Source organism: Phaseolus vulgaris, chromosome 9 (assembly GCF_051622355.1).
Source record: "Phaseolus vulgaris cultivar YP4 chromosome 9, ASM5162235v1, whole genome shotgun sequence".
Classification (NCBI taxonomy): Eukaryota; Viridiplantae; Streptophyta; class Magnoliopsida; order Fabales; family Fabaceae; genus Phaseolus; species Phaseolus vulgaris.
Window position 1 is genome coordinate 25,713,967 of NC_143506.1, and position 20,684 is coordinate 25,734,650.

A 20,684-nucleotide genomic window follows, 5' to 3' on the forward strand; every position below is an offset into this window, starting at 1 on the left:
AGGTCGAATGGTGACATGGTCAATGGAGCTTTCGGAATATGGAATCAAATACGAACCAAGAGGACCAATCAAAGCCCAATCTCTTGCAGATTTTATCATTCAGATGCCAACATCAGCACAACAGGACCAGTGGACTTTGTATGTAGATGGCGCGTCAAGCAAAAGAGGAAGCGGAGCAGGAATAGTACTTGAAGGACCAGATAATTTCCAAGTCGAAATGGCGCTAAAATTCGAGTTCAAATCATCCAACAACCAGGCCGAATATGAAGCTCTTGTTGCAGGATTGTTATTAGCTAGAGACATGGGAGTGGAAAATGTCCTTTGCAAAACTGATTCACAGCTGTCGGTGGGACAAATGCACGGGGAGTATCAGGTAAAAGACCCTTTGTTAATGAAATATTATCATAAAGTCTTAAATATTATGCAATGTTTTAACAAGGCCGAGATGAAATACATTCCAAGAGAATTGAATATGAAAGCAGATTCATTGTCTAAATTAGCAAGCCAACAAAGGCAAGTGCAACACAATTTCGTCATACAACAAACCCTCAGTCATCCGACAGTTAGTCTGGACGAATGCTTCAATATTGCAACATCCAAAGATGACTGGATAAACACATACATCGAAATCATAAAGACCCAGGAGCAAGGTGTTGAGCCGGATGTCAAAACAGCAAAGAAAGTCGCTAGTTTCATTCTAATCGGTGATGAGCTATATAAAAGGGGATATTCCATGCCCTTGTTAAAATGTTTGACCAAAGAACAAGCAGAATATGTGGTCAAAGAACTTCATGAAGGAATTTGTGGACTGCATTGCGGAGCTCGAACAATGGCAACAAAGGTTTGCAGAGCTGGTTATTATTGGCCAACAATCTGAGAGGATTGTGAAGTTTATGTCAAAACATGTAGAAAATGCCAAGAGTTTTGGAGCTTAAATCATATCCCAGCGCAGGAGTTGCAAGAAATCATATCTCCATGGCTATTTGCAAAATGGGGAATTGATATACTTGGCCCATTCCCACTTGGACGAGGCCAAACAAAATTCATGATAGTAGTTGTAGACTACTTTACAAAATGGATAGAAGCAGAGGCATTGACAAAGATAACGGCACAGCAAGTCCAAACGTTTATATGGAACAATATAATATGTCGATTCGGAATCCCACATACTATTGTAAGTAACAATGGCCGACAATTCATTGACAAAAAACTTATGGAATTTTATGCAGATTTGGGAATCAAGCCCACAACCACTTCGGTCGAACATCCGCAAACGAATGGACAAGCTGAAGCTGCAAACAAGGTTATTCTTGGACAATTAAAAAAGAGGTTGGGGACTGCTAAAGGATTATGGGCAGAGAAATTACCGAAGATTTTATGGGCATATTGTTGCACACCGCAAACATCAACTGGAGAAACACCGTTCAATCTCACTTACGGAACAGACGCAATGTTACCAATAGAAGTTAATGAACCCACGTTAAGAAGACAAATGGAAAACTGGAATATCAACAATGAGTGTTTGAGAACCGATCTTGATCTTATTGAAGAACTTAGAGAAAAAGCAAAAATAAAGGAGACTGCAGTCAAACGAAGAGCAATGAAGAGATTTAATGCAAAAGTCAGATTTAGGGCTTTTAAAGAAGGTGATCTGGTGTGGAGAATGCGAACTGATGCTCGAAAGGATCCACGACATGGAAAATTGGCATCCAATTGGGAAGGTCCTTTTAGGGTGCTAGAAAACTTACAAAATGGAGCTTATAGATTAGAAACTTTGGAAGAGAAAATGATACCGAGAACCTGGAATGCAAGTCATCTAAAATTTTATTTTAGTTAAAATAGATGTAAATTACTTATCATATAATGAAGAAGAATTCTCAAGAAACAATCCGTCTTGTTATCTTCCATTATGTACATATTCATTCTTCGTTTCTCGGCCTTGGATGCTTTCACTTCAGGTGAAATCCCACCCGAGAATAGATTTACATAACTTTGGGCTTGGATGCTTTCATTTCAGGTGAAATCCCACCCGAGAAGAGATTTACACAGTTTCCTTGGGTTTGGATGCTTTCATTTCAGGTGAAATCCCACCCGAGAGTCGATTTACATAACTTTTTTGGGCTTGGATGCTTTCACTTCAGGTGAAATCCCTCCCGAACAAACATAAATACACTTCTCACTCTTGAAAGCCTTCAAATCACATGAAAACCGAAAGATCAGAGTTAGCTTTCGTTTTTTGAAAATCCCTGCTATCAGAATCTTTCTTTAAAAATTGTCAATCTTAAACATTTTATCTCAAACGAAAACCGAAAGATCAGAGCTAAAAGATACAATTCGAAAAACCGAAAGCCACTCATCCAACATACATTACTAAACCGACAATTGCATATTCCAGTCAATAATATATCAATTATGAATCAACCTTAATAAATTAAAGGTTTCTGATTAATAACTTTATACTTCACAATGTAAAAATTAAAAAAAAATGCTTGAGCGATAAAAACCGAAAACAAATAATCCAAATGCAATATTCACAGAATACAATACTGTTTTGACATTCCAATCAAAAGAATCCGGTAATAATTTTATTAACAAATGACTTGTTTTAAATTTCAAATAAATAACTCAAGGGATCAATATGGGGTTAAACACCGAAAGATCTTTAATGTAAAATGATTATAATCCGAAATATCACGCTTAAAAAACCGAAAGGTCCAGGTTACAACATAGTCAATATCTTCATGCTCTAACTGAATGTCGTGTTTAAACTAATGATCATTAAAACCGAGAGGTGAGCTCAAACAATTCTAACATTTTTAACGCTTTCAACAAAAGAACCGAAAACTGGCAAGCCTCACAACGGTTATAACAGACAGAAAATTTTAACCAGAACATAACAAAGGATAAAATTACGATGATAACCACAAAAGCTTAAACATTTATATTAACAAAGTTCCCAAAAAAAGGAATTACATCACGAATGCAAATATCCAACAAACCTAGCATTCCAAAACAATTATACTTCTCCGCAAGTAACCAAGAAGTATCCGACAAACTAAAACTTAAAAACCTATACCTAATTTTCGATATTAATATCTTCAGCATCATTATCCGGAATCTCATTAGCAGGAACTAGCTCACCATTATAAAAGTCCTTCTTAATATCAAAATTACCTTCATCAATAGGAGTCTTATAAAAGTATTTTTCTTGTTGAAGAGCCTTCTCAAAGCCAAGTTTGTGTTGTTCAAATATAAAACTTTTGGCTTCAAAAACATTGGTCCTTAGCTGATTAATCTCCTCATCCATAAGTTTGATGGTGTTCTTGTCGGATTCATTCGCAGAAGATAGCGCCGATACCTTCTCGGTCAAAAGTTGATTCTCCTTGAACAATTGAGCATTCTCCGTGATAGATTTCAGGTTTTCATTCTTCAAATCAGAAATTTCTTTTCCAAGACCTTCGTTTTCGATTTCTTGTTGTTCTTTCTGTTTTGCCATCTTCTCTAACTCTAAAGATAAAGAGTTCATCCTATCCTTATACTCAGCAAGATCATTCTTCAGCTTTTCAAATTCGGATAACGACACGCAGTTTCCATTCTTCTCTTTCATCATTTTTCCAATCAAAAGATTTCTACTTGATAATTCAATAACAGAATCCGCTAATGAAGCAGCATCCATATTCTTCAGCATATTGTAAGATGATTCTCTAAAAGATGTTTGAACAAATTTTTCATACTTATTTGTAGCACTAAAAATCGTCTCGGGAAGAGGTTCACATGAAACATTTCCACTATGGCGATGGCGCCGAGAAGATGAATGTGACCTCTTGCTGCTCCTATCTCGTTTCTTTGATTTCTTCGAAGGACCAGCAACATCGACATTACTTGTCGGTTCCACCACGTCAACATTAGCAACTGGCTCCACGTTTTCTACTTCCACAACAGGATTTACCACATTCTCACGTCGGGGAGTTACATCACCCACTTTGTTAAGTAGTTTCGAAAAGTAAGATCGAGCTTTCGGATTAGTACTTGCCATCAGAGCTGAAAATCAATAAAAAATTTAGCAAAGTTAAAAAACTTATCCTAAAAAGCAAGAAAATGCGGAACAACCACGTACCAGTAAGATCTTCTCGAGGATGTGATGAAGTATACAACTGTAGCAAAGCACGAGTGGGAACTTGATACGAGAAACGACTAAAAACTTCAATAACATGATGATCGGCCACACCCATCGAATGAAAGGATATTGAGTTAAACTTCACAGGATCTTTCGTCCAATACAGAGGAAATTTTGGAGAATTTCCATTAAAGAAGTATTCTCTTCCTATTGGCTCTATTAGAATTTTGAAAAAACTTCCTTTAAAATCCTTATACGACGACGTAAAAGGCTTAAGAAAACACACATTGGATTTGCTAATAAGGGATAGCCACCCTGGCCGTTTACCAGGCCGAGAACTATAATAGTATAGAAACGCAGAGGGACTAGGAGAAAGTGACAATAATTTACACAAAATACTAAATGCTTGCATCGCAGCCCAACCATTAGGATGAAGCTGAGTAGGAGCAACATTAAGAAAATTAAGAACGCCCATTTGAAAATTGTTCAAGGGCAATCGAATATGAAGATCTTTGAAAAAGCAAGCATAAAAATAAAAAAATTCATAGCTATCACCTTCTCGGCCATGACACACATTATCAACATCACCAACACGCCGAAATGAAATGATATCATTTTCAATATCAGAGTAATAAATTTGAGAACGGGAAAGAAAACTCCGAAGTTCGTTAGCAGAACGATACTTCGAGAAATACTCTCGGACTTTAGGATTAACCCATTGATAACCAGGACGAAGGTTTTTCTGGGGTACGATAAATTCAAATTCTTGAGGAATATCAACAATAGGAGCTCCACTTGAATCATTCATACAAGATGGAGTGGCAGATGAAGATTTTGACTCAGGAGGAACTTCTTCTCGAACCACTCGGCCAGTTGATTCACCACCCGCGCTTGAAAATTCATCAGTAGCAGAAGAACTTGAAAGAGACATTACCTTCGCAAGAATTGAACGAAGATTGACAATATGCTTCCTTTTCAACAGCAGCAAAGCTCACACAATCATAAAAAACCCAATGGCAAACCTATTTATAGCCCAGAGAAAACCCTAGAATTTCAAACGTTATAAACAATGTGGCACCATTCAAAAATATGTCATCTAACGGTCAAAATGGCAAGTTCCTGTCAAGTCATGTAAATTGAGCAAAATAAAGCGCAGAAATCAAAGCGTTCCATATCAAATCAAATCAAATCAAATGTCAACATTATTATATTATATTAAGACACAAATATTTGTTTAAACTTAAAATAAAAATATTTCTGTCTCGGGGGCTAGTGTACTGGTAGGCTAAAACCGAGAGGTTTAGGCCGAGAACAACATTAAGTAAACGAGGGGAAAAGGTTGAAACCGAGAGGTTTAAACCGAAAATGAAAAAGATATATGTTAAAGAATAAAATAAAATATAAATATTACTATAAAAATGAAACCCAATTAAGTTTAAAACCCACAGGAGGAGTGTGTAAGTAATAAAAAGGTGTAAAGAGAAAGTCCAACAGAAAAGGAGAAAAGCCCATTAAGGAAACCCTATAAATAGAAGTTCAGAGTAAGAAAAAGGTAAGAGTGATTTTATCTGATGAATGTTAAACCTTTTCTGACTTTGGCATCGGAGCGACTTGCAGGTACCCCCCACCTATTGTGAAGAGAAGCCGAGAGCACCAGCCGAGAGGAGAAGCCGAGAGCACTAGCCGAGAGGAGAAGCCGAGAGCACCAGCCGAGAGGAGAAGCAAAGAGTTCCCATCAAGGAGAGAAGTTAAGTATCCAGCCCAAGATAGTATCCAGCCCAAGATAGTATTCAGCCCAAGATTGAAGGATTAGTCTTGTTAACCCATTTCAAGTGTTCTTGGTCCTTGTTGTAAGAACAATTTTAAATATGTTACCGATATGCGCTAATAAAGTATTAATCCTTTTAAAACATCTATATCAAATAAAACTAAAAGAGAAATCAAAATATGTAAGATATAGAAACCTTTTTTTAAATCAAATATGAAAATTATTCCTTTATATAAATTATTTTGACAAAGAATGAGACTAGTAGAGTTAATTTTTATATGGAACTAAATATGTTTTTAGTCGTATTTTCAGGTGAGATTGATTCTAGTTCTTATTCGAAATTTTAGATTACTTGTGTTCTTATATTATGAAAACTATTAGAATAAATCATCATAAGTACACAATGTTAATATTTTTTCATGTGACAAACAAACTTTCTACATGGAGTGTATTATAACGTTGACATGGATTGTTTGGTTTGACGAGTGTATTTGAAGGGAGAAACAAAGGGGGAAACAAAGAGTGACAACATTTGATTGGAAATATGAGTAACTGTGAAGAGTGTAACTACAACCAAGGAAGCAAATCGGTAATGATGTAGGATATGATGAAGAAAAGGGTGTTTTCTCCACCCATTGTGTTTCTCTTACTACCTTTCTCACGTCTTTTCATGTTTCTAGAAGCTTATGCTACAAAGTTTATTGCTGGAGATAATCAGTTTTGTAACCCTAATATTAAATACATTGATTGGGTCAAAGGAAGACATTTCTACCTTATATATTGGTTGTGTAAGTTCTCTTTCTCTATTTATGTATGTATGTCTTGTGTCTATGAAAGGACTTTTATTTATGTGATGAGTGTTGTTGCAGACTCTCTCTGAATTGGATCTGATTTAGTACAAGGATGGGATGAGTTAACTAAAGCTGTTTTTTTGTTGTTGTTTTCGTTTTGGTTTTCTGTCTTCAGTTAAAATTTGGGTCTTTCATTGAAATCATGTTGGGTGAATAAGAAAATTGAAAGAATTTGGATGATGTTGTAGAAGAACTAGGAATTCTTGTGTGTATGACCAATATTTGTAAATGAATTGTAAAAATTGGATTTTTAGGAGAATGTCGTTTGGGTTTTTCTCCATTCTCCCTGCCCCTATTTACTTTTGATTTCTTAATAATTGATAACTTTTGTCTAGAGTGACTAAATAAGAAATAGGGTTTTGAGTTTGGATTCTTTTTGTGCTTTTGTTGTCCTGGTCTGCATTTTGTCCTTTTGTTGTCTTAGTTTGCATTTATGCTTGTATCTTCTACAAGGCAAAGATTATAACATCCTTATTATGTGCTTGTTCGAGTATTTAACTACCAATTATTTAGTTTCTAAATTTGGTAGCAAAAACTTTTGTTGCTAATTAGATACCAATTTAAAAATTATTTAACAATAATAGAAACTAATTTAGAAACCATTTTTTTTTTAGTTTCTAAAATGATCTCTAATTTAGTTACTATTACAACTAATTATTTTAGTCTTTAAAAATTAGTTTCTATTTCATGATTTCCTTGTAGTGATAGTTGTATCATCGTATTTTATTTGATCATCTTATTCTAAGAATATTTCTTTTTTTTTTAAGATAATGTTTTGAGACATTTAAGAAAAATAAATAAAAATTGCATCAAATAGTCGAAAATGAATGAATAGGTGTTAGTAATATCTTAGTTGAGAAGCATGTTCGTATATTTCTTTAAAAGAGTATGGTAAGATAGAGAATTACTAAATAATGTAATAGCTGTGTGTTTGAATCAAGTCTAATATAAAGGCTATTTTTTGAATTTTTCTTTAAATTTGATATAAAAAATTAAGACTATATCACATAAATAAAAATATATTAAATTATCAACATCAAATTAAAGATAACACTAAACTAATCTCATAATTAATAAGAAAATTATAATAAACCTCAAAATAATAACCCATGCTAACTATATATATATATATACAAAAATAATTGAAAAACAATTTCCTAAAAAATCACATATATTTCTCATTTTTGAGAGAATATATTCTATATTTTTTTAACATTTTAACTACTCAAAATATGAGTAATTGAAAAATATTATACTTATACGGTTTGAATAGTTATTACTTGAGCATGGAATGGATTATCAACATTTAAACTATTCTCCACTTTTAAATTTGGAGTTCAATCAGAATTTTTGTCCTTAAAATACATTTCAGAAAGTTAAGAGTGAAAAATATATATAAAAATAATTCTTAACCTCGATGCTTAGACTATACGAGATTATACTAAAATTACTAGAACAATTTATTTTAAGCAAGAGTTTAATGCATTTTTCAGAAGACATGTATCACATGAGTGCTTATTTGAAAGAATTTTCTTCAACTTTGATACTTGAACGAGTAACATATTCTAAAATTTTTATGTTTTCTAGCGGTGTTATGGGTGAGCTACTTATTATTAGTCTTGTACATCTTTATACTTCAAAATGTTTTTTTTTTCTTTCATTATTACTTTTTGCAAAAAAATTACAAAAATTAAGAAAAAATTATATAATACTAAAACATATATTCAAATTCAGTGGACAATTATTGGAACATTTTGAAACCATGAACAAATATGTTGAGTTGATAGTGTTGAAATATTTAGCATGAAATATTAACGAGAAGAATCTGTAGAAAGAAGAAAAAGTGGGCACACGCACACCAATTCACCGTGTTTCATGCCACCATGCTCGCTCCGCACACAAAGGTTGAAAAAACACTCAAGCACTCCAACTTCTACATTTCCACCCATTTTATTTCTATTACTCATCAAATCTTCACTTATGTTAGATTTAGATAATTAATTAACCCAAATTATGGTATGATTTTCAAGGTAATCAAGAGAATTAGTATATCTTTTTAGCTAGTTTCTATTTTTTTCATTAATTAAAAAAATTGTTTGATATTGCAAAAATGTTTGATAATTTTTTTTTGTTTGAAGTAGTATTGTTTGAAATGTTTCCTTTTAAACTTTTATATTTTTTTTTTATCTTTGGAATGCTTATTAAATTTATGTTCTATCCTTTTTAAATATATAAGAATAGCTTTATTATATATTTTAAGGTATTTTACACATTACACAAATTTTATAATAAAAATATGATGTTCCCTTGAGTGCTTTTTTTTTGTATTTTAAATTTGGTTGAAAAGAAAATATTGTAAGATAGTCTATAAGAATAATAGTAAAATATTAAATATGAAAATAAAAATATAGAAATTAAAACTAAACTATACCGTAAAATAATTTATCTATAAATAAAATTAACAATAATTTACAATTAATTAAAAAACTAAATTATAAACACTCAAAACATTATTAATAAAATAAAATAATAAAAAAAATCATATAAACATGCTTACTTTTATGTTTGCAATTTTACATTATAAATTATTTCAACAGATTCAATAAATTATCTAAATATTTTTCATTTAACAGCTATAAAATATTTTCTATTAATTAACTTTTCAACTATATTCTTACTAAATATAGCATTTAATTAAATATCAGATAATAATTATTTAATAACATATTAGTAATTGTTTTAGTGATAAAACATTACTAAAGAAGTATTCGTGGAGCTATTGGTGTGTTATTCTTTTCTAGTTTGCTGGAATCATTTGTTCATCAAACTTGGGAGATTTGAATGTGAAACTTTGAAAAAAGAAATAGAAAAAGTTGAATGCATATAAATTTCCTCTGCATCATTGTCTTGTTGAGTGATTGGAGGAAATAAGAGAAAATAGTGAAAGATACTTGAACTCAAACTGTTAGAAATATTAATAATGAGAAAATATAAATCACAGAACTGTGAAAATATAATTTTATATTTTCTTTAACAGGATAATGAAAAAAGCAGAGAAACAATAAGAAGAAAGTAGAAGAAAGAGATCCAAGATAGAAGTAAAGTAACAGACCAAGTCAAAATAGCAGTAAAATCTGGATTTGGTCAAGTCAAATTTATCTCATAATGTATGAATAATAAAGAAACAACTTTCTTCTATATGGAATATCAAAGAGGGAAAAAAGTAATATTTTGTTCTCTTTCACTACATTTGAAAGATGGAATTTATTTGAACACGCGTCCAACGCGTCCAAGGTAAGATTACAATGTTTTTGGATAGGATAAGATCGACTTTGGTAAATAAGCATTGTGTTATTTTAAATAAATTTTAAAAATAAAATAAAATACAAAGTATATATTTTTTCATTATCTCATTCATAATTTAATATTTTTTTTGACTTTTATAACTCTCCGTCTTTGGAGAAAATTTATTTGCTATTATATTTTTAAATTGGAGTGCTGATGAGTTATAATAATATAAGAACTAAGATTGATATATCAAGAGTCAACAATAGTCGAATTTATGGTTTTCACTAGTCAACAGGTAAGTCAGTTCATTGGACACTAAAGACCAGTTTCTATAGAGATTAATAGATCGGATGTCTGACAACGTTCATGGTCTATCGGTCTCAAGAAGATCCACGTCACATTCTAGGTTAGGTGCGCTAATCCCATTTAGGAGCAACAAAACATGGTTATTTATCCATTGGGTCTGACTTAATCGTCGTGATAAGTATAAGGCCCATGAGAATAGTATAAATAAGAGGGGACCCCCACGGTGAAAGGTAATGCTACTCTGAACCTTGAATTGGATCATTAAAATTGACTTCAATTGACTTGAATGTCAGAATGCCTTTGCAGGTACCCTCCTTCTTTGACATCCCAGAAGAATGGTCGGAATCGAAGAGAAGACAGGAGGAATTCGATAGGGGACATTCAGTATCAGACAATTGTAAGAACATAGATAATGCAATTAGGCTTGAGATTTGGGTAACTATATCATTTTCTCTATCACATCAAATTTGTTGGTGGGGAAGAAAATCAATATATTATTTATGTAGCTTATCTTTAGACCTTTTTGAAGAAGGTTATGTTACTAATATGTTTATTTCTATTGTCGGTAATGTATTTGGGTTCAAGGCATTGCGTGGGAAGAAAATTAATATATTATTTACGTAACTTATCCCTTAGACTTTTTTTGAAGAAGGTTCTATTACTAACATGTTTACTTCTATTTGTCGATAATGTATTTGGGTTCAAGGCATTGCGTGCTCTATGTCTGGAGGATTTGTGAATCTCAACCGCTTATATTAAAACTTTCCAAGGTCCATTTCACGGCATCTAAGTTGAAATTATTGTTACTTGAGATGTCAGTCTAACTGAAATGTCAAGTTATATAGTGATGTCTCACACTATGAAAACTTTTATTAAAAAAGCCAAACTATCTCTAAATATATAGTATTATAGGCTAATGTAATAAATAGTTTAATTTGGTTTGCTTAAAAAAATTAATATAAAATTTAAACTAAATTAATTAATTAAGAATTGAATAAAATACAAAATTCATAAAAAAATTAATTGATTTATGAGTATTTAAAATGGTTTTAAAATATTTATCTTTTTAAATTGATTCAATTTTGAATATTTACTTCAGTTTTAAATCATAATTAAAAATTTACTTTAAAATCTAATATAATTTTTAAATGACAAAGTTAAATAAAAATTTCTTATAATATTTAAACTAAAAATTAAATCTTTCAGATTTCTTAAATAAAATATATATAGACCAAATTATTATCCTATAACTTCAATAATGTCTAATACTTTTTTTAAAGTTCAAATAATCTTTCGATGTTACTATACTTTTAAAATCATCAACCGTGGAAACGATATAAAAAAACTATAAACTAACCAAATAGGACAAAAAAGTTGTAACTGTATAAGAAAAAGGTAAGGGAATAAAAATAAAATACATGCATAGAAAATGGTCACTTAAGATATTATTTTATTCTTGTTACTAGTGTTTTAGAAAAAAGAAAAAAAAACTGGAGAAGAGGAGAGAGATAGTCATAACTCATTCTTTGCTTGAGAAGATAAAAAATATAACTGTAATTTAGAATTACAAAGATAAAGAGAACATTAATTTAAAAAATTAAAAATAATTTTATTTTTAAGTGATTTTTCATGATAATCTTTTTTTTTCTATATTTTTTATATAAATGAACAAATAATTATTTTATAATTTAAAAAATAAAATAATAAAATACCCAAATTCTCGAATTCTCAGAATTGGACTCTCAAAACTGAGAATCCCCTTTTGCTATAAGAAACTATTCTAGTGAGAGAAATGAAACAACGTTGCTTTTTGAGGTACTTTTCAGTGGCACTTTGCTTGTCTTGTAGAGTTGTTAGTCCAACATAGAGATAATGATGCTCTCCTCATATTAAAGTTTTTGCCAATAAACTCCTCAACTTTCTCATTGCATTTTGTGGCTCAGTCTTTGTTGCTGTAGTGGGTCTTCCTATAGTCTAAAAGAAAGTCACATTCAAAAGTTCATCAATAGCAATTGTCAGCCAATCTTTCGTTTATCATTCATTTAATATGTTTTTTCATCAGAATTGTCAAACACTGTCTAACAAAGGAAGCAAGCAAATATGTGAAAATGAACTCTCTTTTTTTTTCAGCATGGTACACACAAATTGTGGGTCAGGGACACGTATGTTATAGGTTGTTGGAAAACGTCCCTGTTACATAGGGCAGAGCACGTCTGTTGTTGGATCCTAGGAACGTTTTTAGTGATTTCAAAATGTTCAAAAGTAGATTCTAGGAACTTCTTCAAACGTGGAAAAGTCACCCTCTGAAGTCGGAACCTGTGATTGCAATGCAACCCCTTACAAGAACAGAAAAGAAAGCAAAATTTGGTCTTGTTTCCCATAATTTGCCAAAATAACAAGTTCATCTGAACGAGAAAGAAGTGAATTTGGTTCATTTTTATCATTCGTTACTCTGCTTTCAGAAGGGTCCAAAGAATTTTGAATGAATAGTGTTTGTAAATTGTAAGAAAAAACAACCTAGTTGGCGGCTACAAGAGAGGTTGCGGGAAGTGGATGTACTACGCTGACCTTTTGGTGTTGCTTTGTGGATGGATGAAAGCATTAGCCCTTTCCCAAGCAAGAAAGAAAAGTTGGCTTTTGCTCTCTCTCGCTCTCACTCTCTCTCGGTGACGTGTCCTCCATTCTCACTCTATACCTTCCTTCCCCGTTCTTCTTTCCTTCTTCTCAAACCCAAAACCAAACACTTAAATAACATTAAAAAGGTTCTTTTTTCTTAGTCTTCCACGAAGCCCCCGTGATCTTCGCCTCACGGTTACTGTTCATTCACACGTAATCACTCGGAAATCATTCACTTCACTTTTCACGTCCAAACCAACCCCAAATCATGCAAGTTTCCTCCTCCTGGTTCGGTACCTTACCTTGTTCACTTCCTCTGGAATCCTGTTCCACCTCAACCACATGCCTTTCCGCTTCCTCCTACACCTATTCTCCTCGTACTAACGTCTTTTTCACGCGCTCTCATCCACGACCCTTCACTGCTCTCTCGTTTCTGGTCTCTCAAAGAAAAGGCTTCACGCAGTTGGCACCGATCAGAAGGTCCAAGAAGAGAAGAAGAGCGTTGGGTGTTTCCGCTGTGTTCGAACGCTTCACGGAAAGAGCAATAAAAGCCATAGTCTTGTCGCAGAGGGAAGCCAAAGGGCTCGGAAGCGAATTGGTTTACACGCAACATCTCTTGCTGGGACTTGTGGCAGAGGAGGATCGCTCCTCCGACGGTTTTCTCGCGTCTGGTATCCCGGTCGAGAAGGCACGTGAGGTTGTTCGCAATATCTGGCATCGGAACAGTTCTGCACGTGGTGGGGTCAATGATGATCACAAAACAAGTGCCACGCAGGTTCCCTTTTCCGTTAATGCGAAGCGAGTGTTTGAGGCTGCGGTGGAGTATTCGAAGTCTCTGGGACACAAATTCGTTGCCCCGGAACACATTACTGTGGGTTTAGTCAAAGTGGATGATGGAAGTGTTAGTAGGATTCTTTACAGGTATAATTCGATTTCATGGATTTATTGTCCTCGTATTTTATGTTATGGTGGGATTTGCAGTTCTTGATATTGTGAAAGTTATTGGTAAAGATGTGACAGTAATTGTAGGCTTGAGATTTTAATTTATAGTTGCATTTATGGTCACAGATCACAGATTTTTATATGGTAAAAAAAATTAGAGACAATTGTGAGTTTTGCGGTCACAATACATGAAAGATCTATGTTTAAAATGTGTGTAACTATAATCTTTCACAATATGAAACCATCTATAACGATTCATGGTCGTGGTTGTGGTTTCTTTATATTTGATGTTGTAGAAAATTGCAGACAAATGTTTTAGGTTTTTAATACCAGTAGCTATAACTCTTTTTTTGCTATTGATGTTGGTAGTGTACAAATATGATTTCAGATTGGGGACAAATGGAAATCAATTGGCAGCTGTGGCATTCTCCAGATTACAAAAGGAGATTGCTAAAGACGGTAGAGAACCTAACACAGTGTCCAAGGGGATTCCTAACAAATCGCTTTCTAGAAAAGGTTCTGAAGCTGGAGCCTCTGGCACAACAGGAGGTAAGAAAATGGTATATAAGTCTGCTGTTTTGTACTTTTGTGTTTGAAGGCTGAGAGGACTGAGGAGTTTTTTGTCATCATTTTCTGGTTGTTAGAGGAGAGTCCTTTATCACAATTTTGTGTGGATCTCACTGCCCGTGCAAGTGAAGGACAAATTGATCCAGTTGTTGGCCGAGAAGTTGAAGTTCAGAGAATAATTCAAATACTATGCAGGAAAACAAAAAGTAATCCCATTCTTCTTGGTGAAGCTGGAGTTGGAAAAACTGCTATTGCCGAGGGGTTGGCACTTCGTATTGCTAAGGCAGATGTTTCTCCCTTTTTATTGGTACGTGTCTCAATATGTGATTGATGTTTCTAAAGCTTTTCTTTCCTACCCTGCCCTTTGTGTATTTCTGGGTGTTTTATGCCATGTGATTTTACTCTTTGCTCTTTGTTCTGCAGACAAAGCGTGTGATGTCCTTGGATATAGCCCTCTTAATGGCTGGAGCAAAAGAAAGAGGAGAGCTAGAGGAACGTGTTACAAAGTTGATAAAAGAAGTGATCAAGTCAGGTGAATACTGTAATATAAAAGAATGTATAAGAGTTAGATGAACACATGCTTGACGAGTTACAAGATTGTTTTAGCTCTCACTGATCATTCTCGAAATGCAGGTGATGTCATTCTCTTCATTGACGAAGTTCATATACTTGTTCAGGCAGGAACAGTTGGGAGAGGAAATAAGGGATCTGGCCTTGACATTGCTAATTTACTTAAACCTGCACTTGGAAGAGGTCAATTTCAGGTGATTATTAGTTAATTATATTCTGAATGACTCCAGAAGATAAATACGTTTTCTGTTTGAGGGCTGGTGTGGTGTAAACAATTACCAATTACATATAAGATTAAGGTTAGAGATAAAAAAATATGGTTACTGCTTACTACCCAGCTACAGGTGTCTGATACCACTCTTTCAAAGTAATTTTACTGAATAAGGTTATCAATTTACATTTGGAAACTGAAATTCAATGCTGAGATTAGTAAGAAAGATGTCTTGATGAAAATTTCGGAGGTTATCATACTTGTTGTTAGACTCAGCTTGGATCATATCATATGTTCTCTTCAATGAAGGGCCATGAACTTCACTCGGAGGTGCAAGAGATATGAATCATAAGAGTGTTAGTTGTTAAATATCTTGCTTTTTAGTAAGTTATGGAGTCAAAAGGGTATATGTATATATAATTTCTTTTATTAACAGGGCAACCTGTTACTGAAATTAGGGAAAAGTTGTACGTTCAATGATGCTTGAGTCTCCCTCAGTTTCTCTAATTTCCATCTAGCTGGGTCCTGATAGTTTTTTATCTTAGATGCATTAAGGATTGGATAATATGAACTTCTTTTTGGAGTGATTTGTACCAAGTTTAATGAATTAAAAGGTAATAGGGATGTCAGAGTGCAATGCATGGACAAGGCTGTTGATAAGATTATACAATTCGACTTATTCATAAAATCATGATAGCCAAGCTTTTCTATCTAACTTTCTGATATATGAAACCTTTCTGATCACTAGTGTGCACTTGAGGTTACTATCAGAAAGGTTCTGATCATCCAGTTAATATAATATTTTAAGGATCACAATTCAACCCCCTCCCTGAAACTTGTGACTTTTCCTGCCACCTTTAGTCAAAACTATGGTAGCTAACTATGTGATGACCAGAAATAATTATACTCAACAATGCTAAGACAATGTTGAGTGCAATGGTGGGGCTTCTGCTTTGCTTGGTTGATAAGCGGTAGTATTGAATAACTTATTTTCTGTTAATGCTTTTGTTTTGTTGGGATTTTCCCTTTTCCCTGGGATGGGATTCATGGCGGGGAGGTGTTCTGAATTTAAACTCTCTGGGTGAAACAACTGAAAGAGAAAATATTTCTGACTGCTGATGGATTTTCCTTTGTAGTTTTTCCATTTTATGGTGCATTTTGTATGTGCTTCAAAGTTATTATTTTTTTATAAGATGGGATAATCCTTTTTTTCTTAATCAGGAATTACATTACAATTACACACACCATAGTTTCTCTGCTATTCATAGTGTAATAACTTCATCTTCTTTGCAGTGTATTGCATCAACCACCATAGATGAATACAGACTTTACTTTGAAAAAGACACAGCGTTGGCTCGACGGTTTCAACCTGTTTGGGTTGATGAGCCGAGTGAGGTTGTACTCCATATATATGTCTATATCATTATATGCCCACAATTTAATCATAGTTTGATTTCTTATTGGACTATATATTTCAATATATAGGATGACGCGATTAAGATCCTTACGGGCATACGTGAGAAATATGAGGCATATCATAAATGCAGATACACAACAGATGCTATAAAGGCTGCAGTTGATTTGTCAGCAAGATACATAGTTGATAGGTATCTACCTGATAAAGCTATTGACCTCATAGATGAAGCAGGAAGCAGAGCTCGTATTGTAGCCTTTAAGAAGAAAAAGGAACAAGAAACTGGCATTCTTTCTAAGTGCCCAGCTGATTACTGGCAAGAAATTAGAGCGGTCAAGTCCATGCATGAAATGGTAATGGCATTGCTTCCAGTATTTTTCCTGTTGCCTGTATCAGTTGCTTACAATTTTATTTTATGATAACATTTCTTTCTCACTGGTTCAGGAGAGCAAGCTTAAATACTATGGTGCTTCCAACATTGACGAAAACAATGAACTCATACTGGATTCATATTTATCTTCTACAACCATTGATGATGAGTATGTTACTTGACCTCATAATCTGTGGGAATTCTTTTGTGTGTGCCTGGATTTGATTTCTGAGTGGCTAACACGTTTAATTTTCTCTTTAGACCAATAGTAGTGGGGCCAGAAGATATAGCAGCAGTTGCTTCCCTCTGGTCAGGAATTCCTGTGCAGAAGCTCACGGTTGATCAAAGAATTCTTCTGTTAGACCTTGATAATCAACTTCGCAAACGTGTGATTGGACAAGAGGAGGCTGTTGCTGCCATTTCTAGAGCTGTGAAGAGATCTCGGGTTGGCCTCAAGGATCCTGATAGACCAATAGCTACCTTGTTATTCTGTGGTCCTACCGGAGTTGGGAAAACAGAACTTGCAAAATCTTTGGCTGCATGTTACTTTGGATCGGTAAGACATTACAGAGTATACAGAGTACATGTTAAACAATAATAATCAGTGAATATTCTTTTGTTGTTTTTTCTTCTTTTTAATGATCTTGAGTGATTACGTTACCACATGTTGTTCGTCTTTTAATGGTTAGTCTTCCATGCAAATTATTTCAGGAGGCAGCCATGGTACGACTAGACATGAGTGAATACATGGAACGGCATACAGTGAGCAAATTGATCGGATCACCCCCAGGTTATGTTGGTTATGGAGAGGGCGGCGTTTTAACTGAAGCTATTAGAAGAAAACCGTTTACTGTGTTATTGCTTGATGAAATAGAGAAAGCTCATCCAGATATATTCAACATTCTTCTTCAAATTTTGGAAGATGGTCAACTTACTGATTCTCAGGTTTGTGAATGTGAATCTGAACCTTAATCTGCTTGGATTTGCCAATTAAAAGTACGAACTTGTATCAATGTAATGTGGAGTTTATTATGGTGCTGGTCTCCTAAATTTTCTGTTTAATTTAATTTCTGTAAAACTGTATCAAACAGGGTCGCAGAGTTTCATTTAAAAATGCACTGGTGGTAATGACTTCAAATGTGGGGTCTAGTGCAATTGCTAAGGGTCAACACAACTCCATAGGTTTCTTGATTCCTGATGATAAAACAACATCATACAATGGCTTGAAATCGATGGTAATTGAAGAACTAAGGACATATTTTCGTCCAGAATTGCTCAACAGGATAGATGAAGTGGTAGTGTTTCAACCCCTCGAGAAGTCACAGGTTCGTGAACTTTTGGTTGTGATTTTTATTGCTCATTGATTATGGTCATTTGGTAGGTTCTTGGTGTTGTTAGCAATAATTTTGATTACACAAGTCAACTGTGCCCCAAGCATCTTATTTTGTCTGCGCTTGAGAAACTAAATGATGACTTGCCAAATCTAGGCTATAACCAGAGGCTCATCTTATAATGAATAGTTTTGCTACCTTTCAAGATGAGTAAACCATCAAATTGGTCTTGAATTATAATATCATTTTAGCCTCTAATACTAAAGATTACAAAGAATACTTGTCAAGTTCAATATTCAAATTGATATTAGTTGTTAATTTAGGATCTAAAATAAACATTTTTGAAACTTTAAGGACTAGTCCAGGATGTTCATTTCATTGATGTTTTATGTTCATTTCATTGATGTGTTTTTACAGTTACTGAAGATATTGGATTTGCTTCTTCAAGACATGAAGAAAAGGGTGTTGTCCCTAGGAATCAATGTTAAGGTGTCTGAAGCAATGAAGAACCTTGTGTGCCAGCAAGGCTATAACCCAACATATGGTGCTAGGCCTCTGAGAAGGGCCATTACATCACTAATAGAAGATCCATTGAGTGAGGCATTTCTTTTTGGAGAATGCAAGCCAGGTGACACTGTCCTCATCGATTTGGATGCTAATGGTTACCCCTTTATTACAAATCAGTTTGATAAGATTGTCAACTTATCTGACTGACACAAGCCATGCCTGTAATTAATTACTGTACAGAAACAGTAGTATATGATAGGTATACACACATAATATGACAATTTTTTTGTCTCTTTGCTAGCATAGCTATTTGATTCTTGTGTAATGAGCAAGCATAGACCAACTACCTTCTTCATAGCTCATCAAATGTCCAATCTACTAAATGTGGCAACACATTATTCCATGTAACAGTCCACAAACATTCTATTCAAATTATATTCATTTATATATTAAAACACACACACGTCCTCATGTTGACAAAACATGGTTTTTTTTTTTGAAGTGGTATAATTTTTGTTTGCATGATGAAATGGTGAAAGATGTGGGAACGTACATTCGCAAATCCTGGTACTTACCATGAAATTTATTAACAATTAACTCGTGGTATTCGATTTAGACATTTTATTTTTGAAAATAAATATATTGATGTCAATATATAATAAAATAGACGATGCTATCTCAATTTTTGTTATGCATAACATCTCAATTAGATTGATTTTTCAGACTCCATCAATGAAACATAATATAAAAGAGAAAAAAAAAACAAATAAACATGGGTATACTAGATTGAATACGTGCAAAGAAATAAAAAAGAAATTTTATAATAATTTAAGTAAAATGACACATAGGGAGTTTATTCTTATTATGGAAAAACATCTAAAGAAATGTTATGTCAATATATAATATATAATGTTATATCAAACATATTCAAACTTATTATTTAGTCTAGTCCTATGTAAAAGTTTAGGGTTTAGGGTTTATTTGTTTTGTAAAGATAGAGTCTTATATTTTTAAATAAGGGAACAAGATGTTCTAGAAAAAAATGCAAGGTAGAAAGGTAGAATCATTCTCCAACCATAAACACATGTAACCAATCTCTTTAGCATATTCAATAGCAATGATAGCTCCCATAAACTTAGTAAAGAAGGAAGACTCGATCTCAAGGAAAGAAGAAAAGTCACCAACAAACTCTTCCATACTTCCTTTAACACAAGCAACAAGGGTTAGGAGAACCTCTAGCAACACCATCAATGTTGACTTTTAATCCAACCAGCCAGCAAGAGGAATACTCCATAAACTCTGGGTAGTCTTAGAGACTTTTCTAAGCCTAGTATTGATTCCAAAAAACTTCAAGATAGAAAAGTTAGATATATCATTCATTATACATATATTTGTTAAAAGAGTTATCTGACATTCTAATGTAGCTCTTAATAGAATGAATGAAAAAATAGATATTAATCTCTTGTTGAAACCTGAAATAATTTCTCCTCCTCCAAATCATCCAAACCGAAAATGAGATAGTTGCAAGTTTAATCAATCTAACAAGAGGAATTTCGGGAGACTTAATAAAAGATATAAGATTCCCAAAGGAAGAAAAAGCCATATAGGGAAAACTTGCTAAAGCCAAGTCCAAACATGCACAAGATTAGATTATTCAAAAAAGAGAAGAGAAATAGACTCCTTGTGAGATTTACATAAAGAACACATGAAGCATAAAACCACTCTTCTATGTTGAGCACCTCAATATCAGTAGGCAAGCTATTGTGAAGGAGTTTCCATAAAACCAACGTTTTAGCAAAGGGAATGGAAGAGAATCAAATAATATT

At 33.5% G+C, this 20,684-nt stretch overlaps 1 protein-coding gene across 2 annotated transcripts; it reads left to right on the forward strand.

Annotated features, from left to right (window-relative positions):
• The first annotated feature begins 12,558 nt into the window (after positions 1-12,558).
• ERD1 (Clp ATPase) lies at positions 12,559-19,340 on the forward strand. 2 transcript variants are annotated; one of them, XM_068624388.2, is made up of 12 exons: positions 12,559-13,867; positions 14,277-14,437; positions 14,533-14,762; positions 14,879-14,987; positions 15,089-15,219; positions 16,530-16,631; positions 16,722-17,003; positions 17,095-17,189; positions 17,282-17,576; positions 17,732-17,965; positions 18,112-18,345; positions 18,769-19,340. In XM_068624388.2, exons 1-12 carry the CDS (start codon positions 13,215-13,217, stop codon positions 19,063-19,065), a joined length of 2,823 nt encoding a protein of 940 aa, XP_068480489.1. In that variant the 5' UTR covers positions 12,559-13,214; the 3' UTR covers positions 19,066-19,340. The 2 variants fall into 2 exon arrangements, with proteins under 2 accessions (XP_068480489.1, XP_090151128.1); XM_090295002.1 differs by having other exon boundaries at positions 13,106-13,867; positions 14,258-14,437.
• Positions 19,341-20,684: the final 1,344 nt, after the last annotated feature.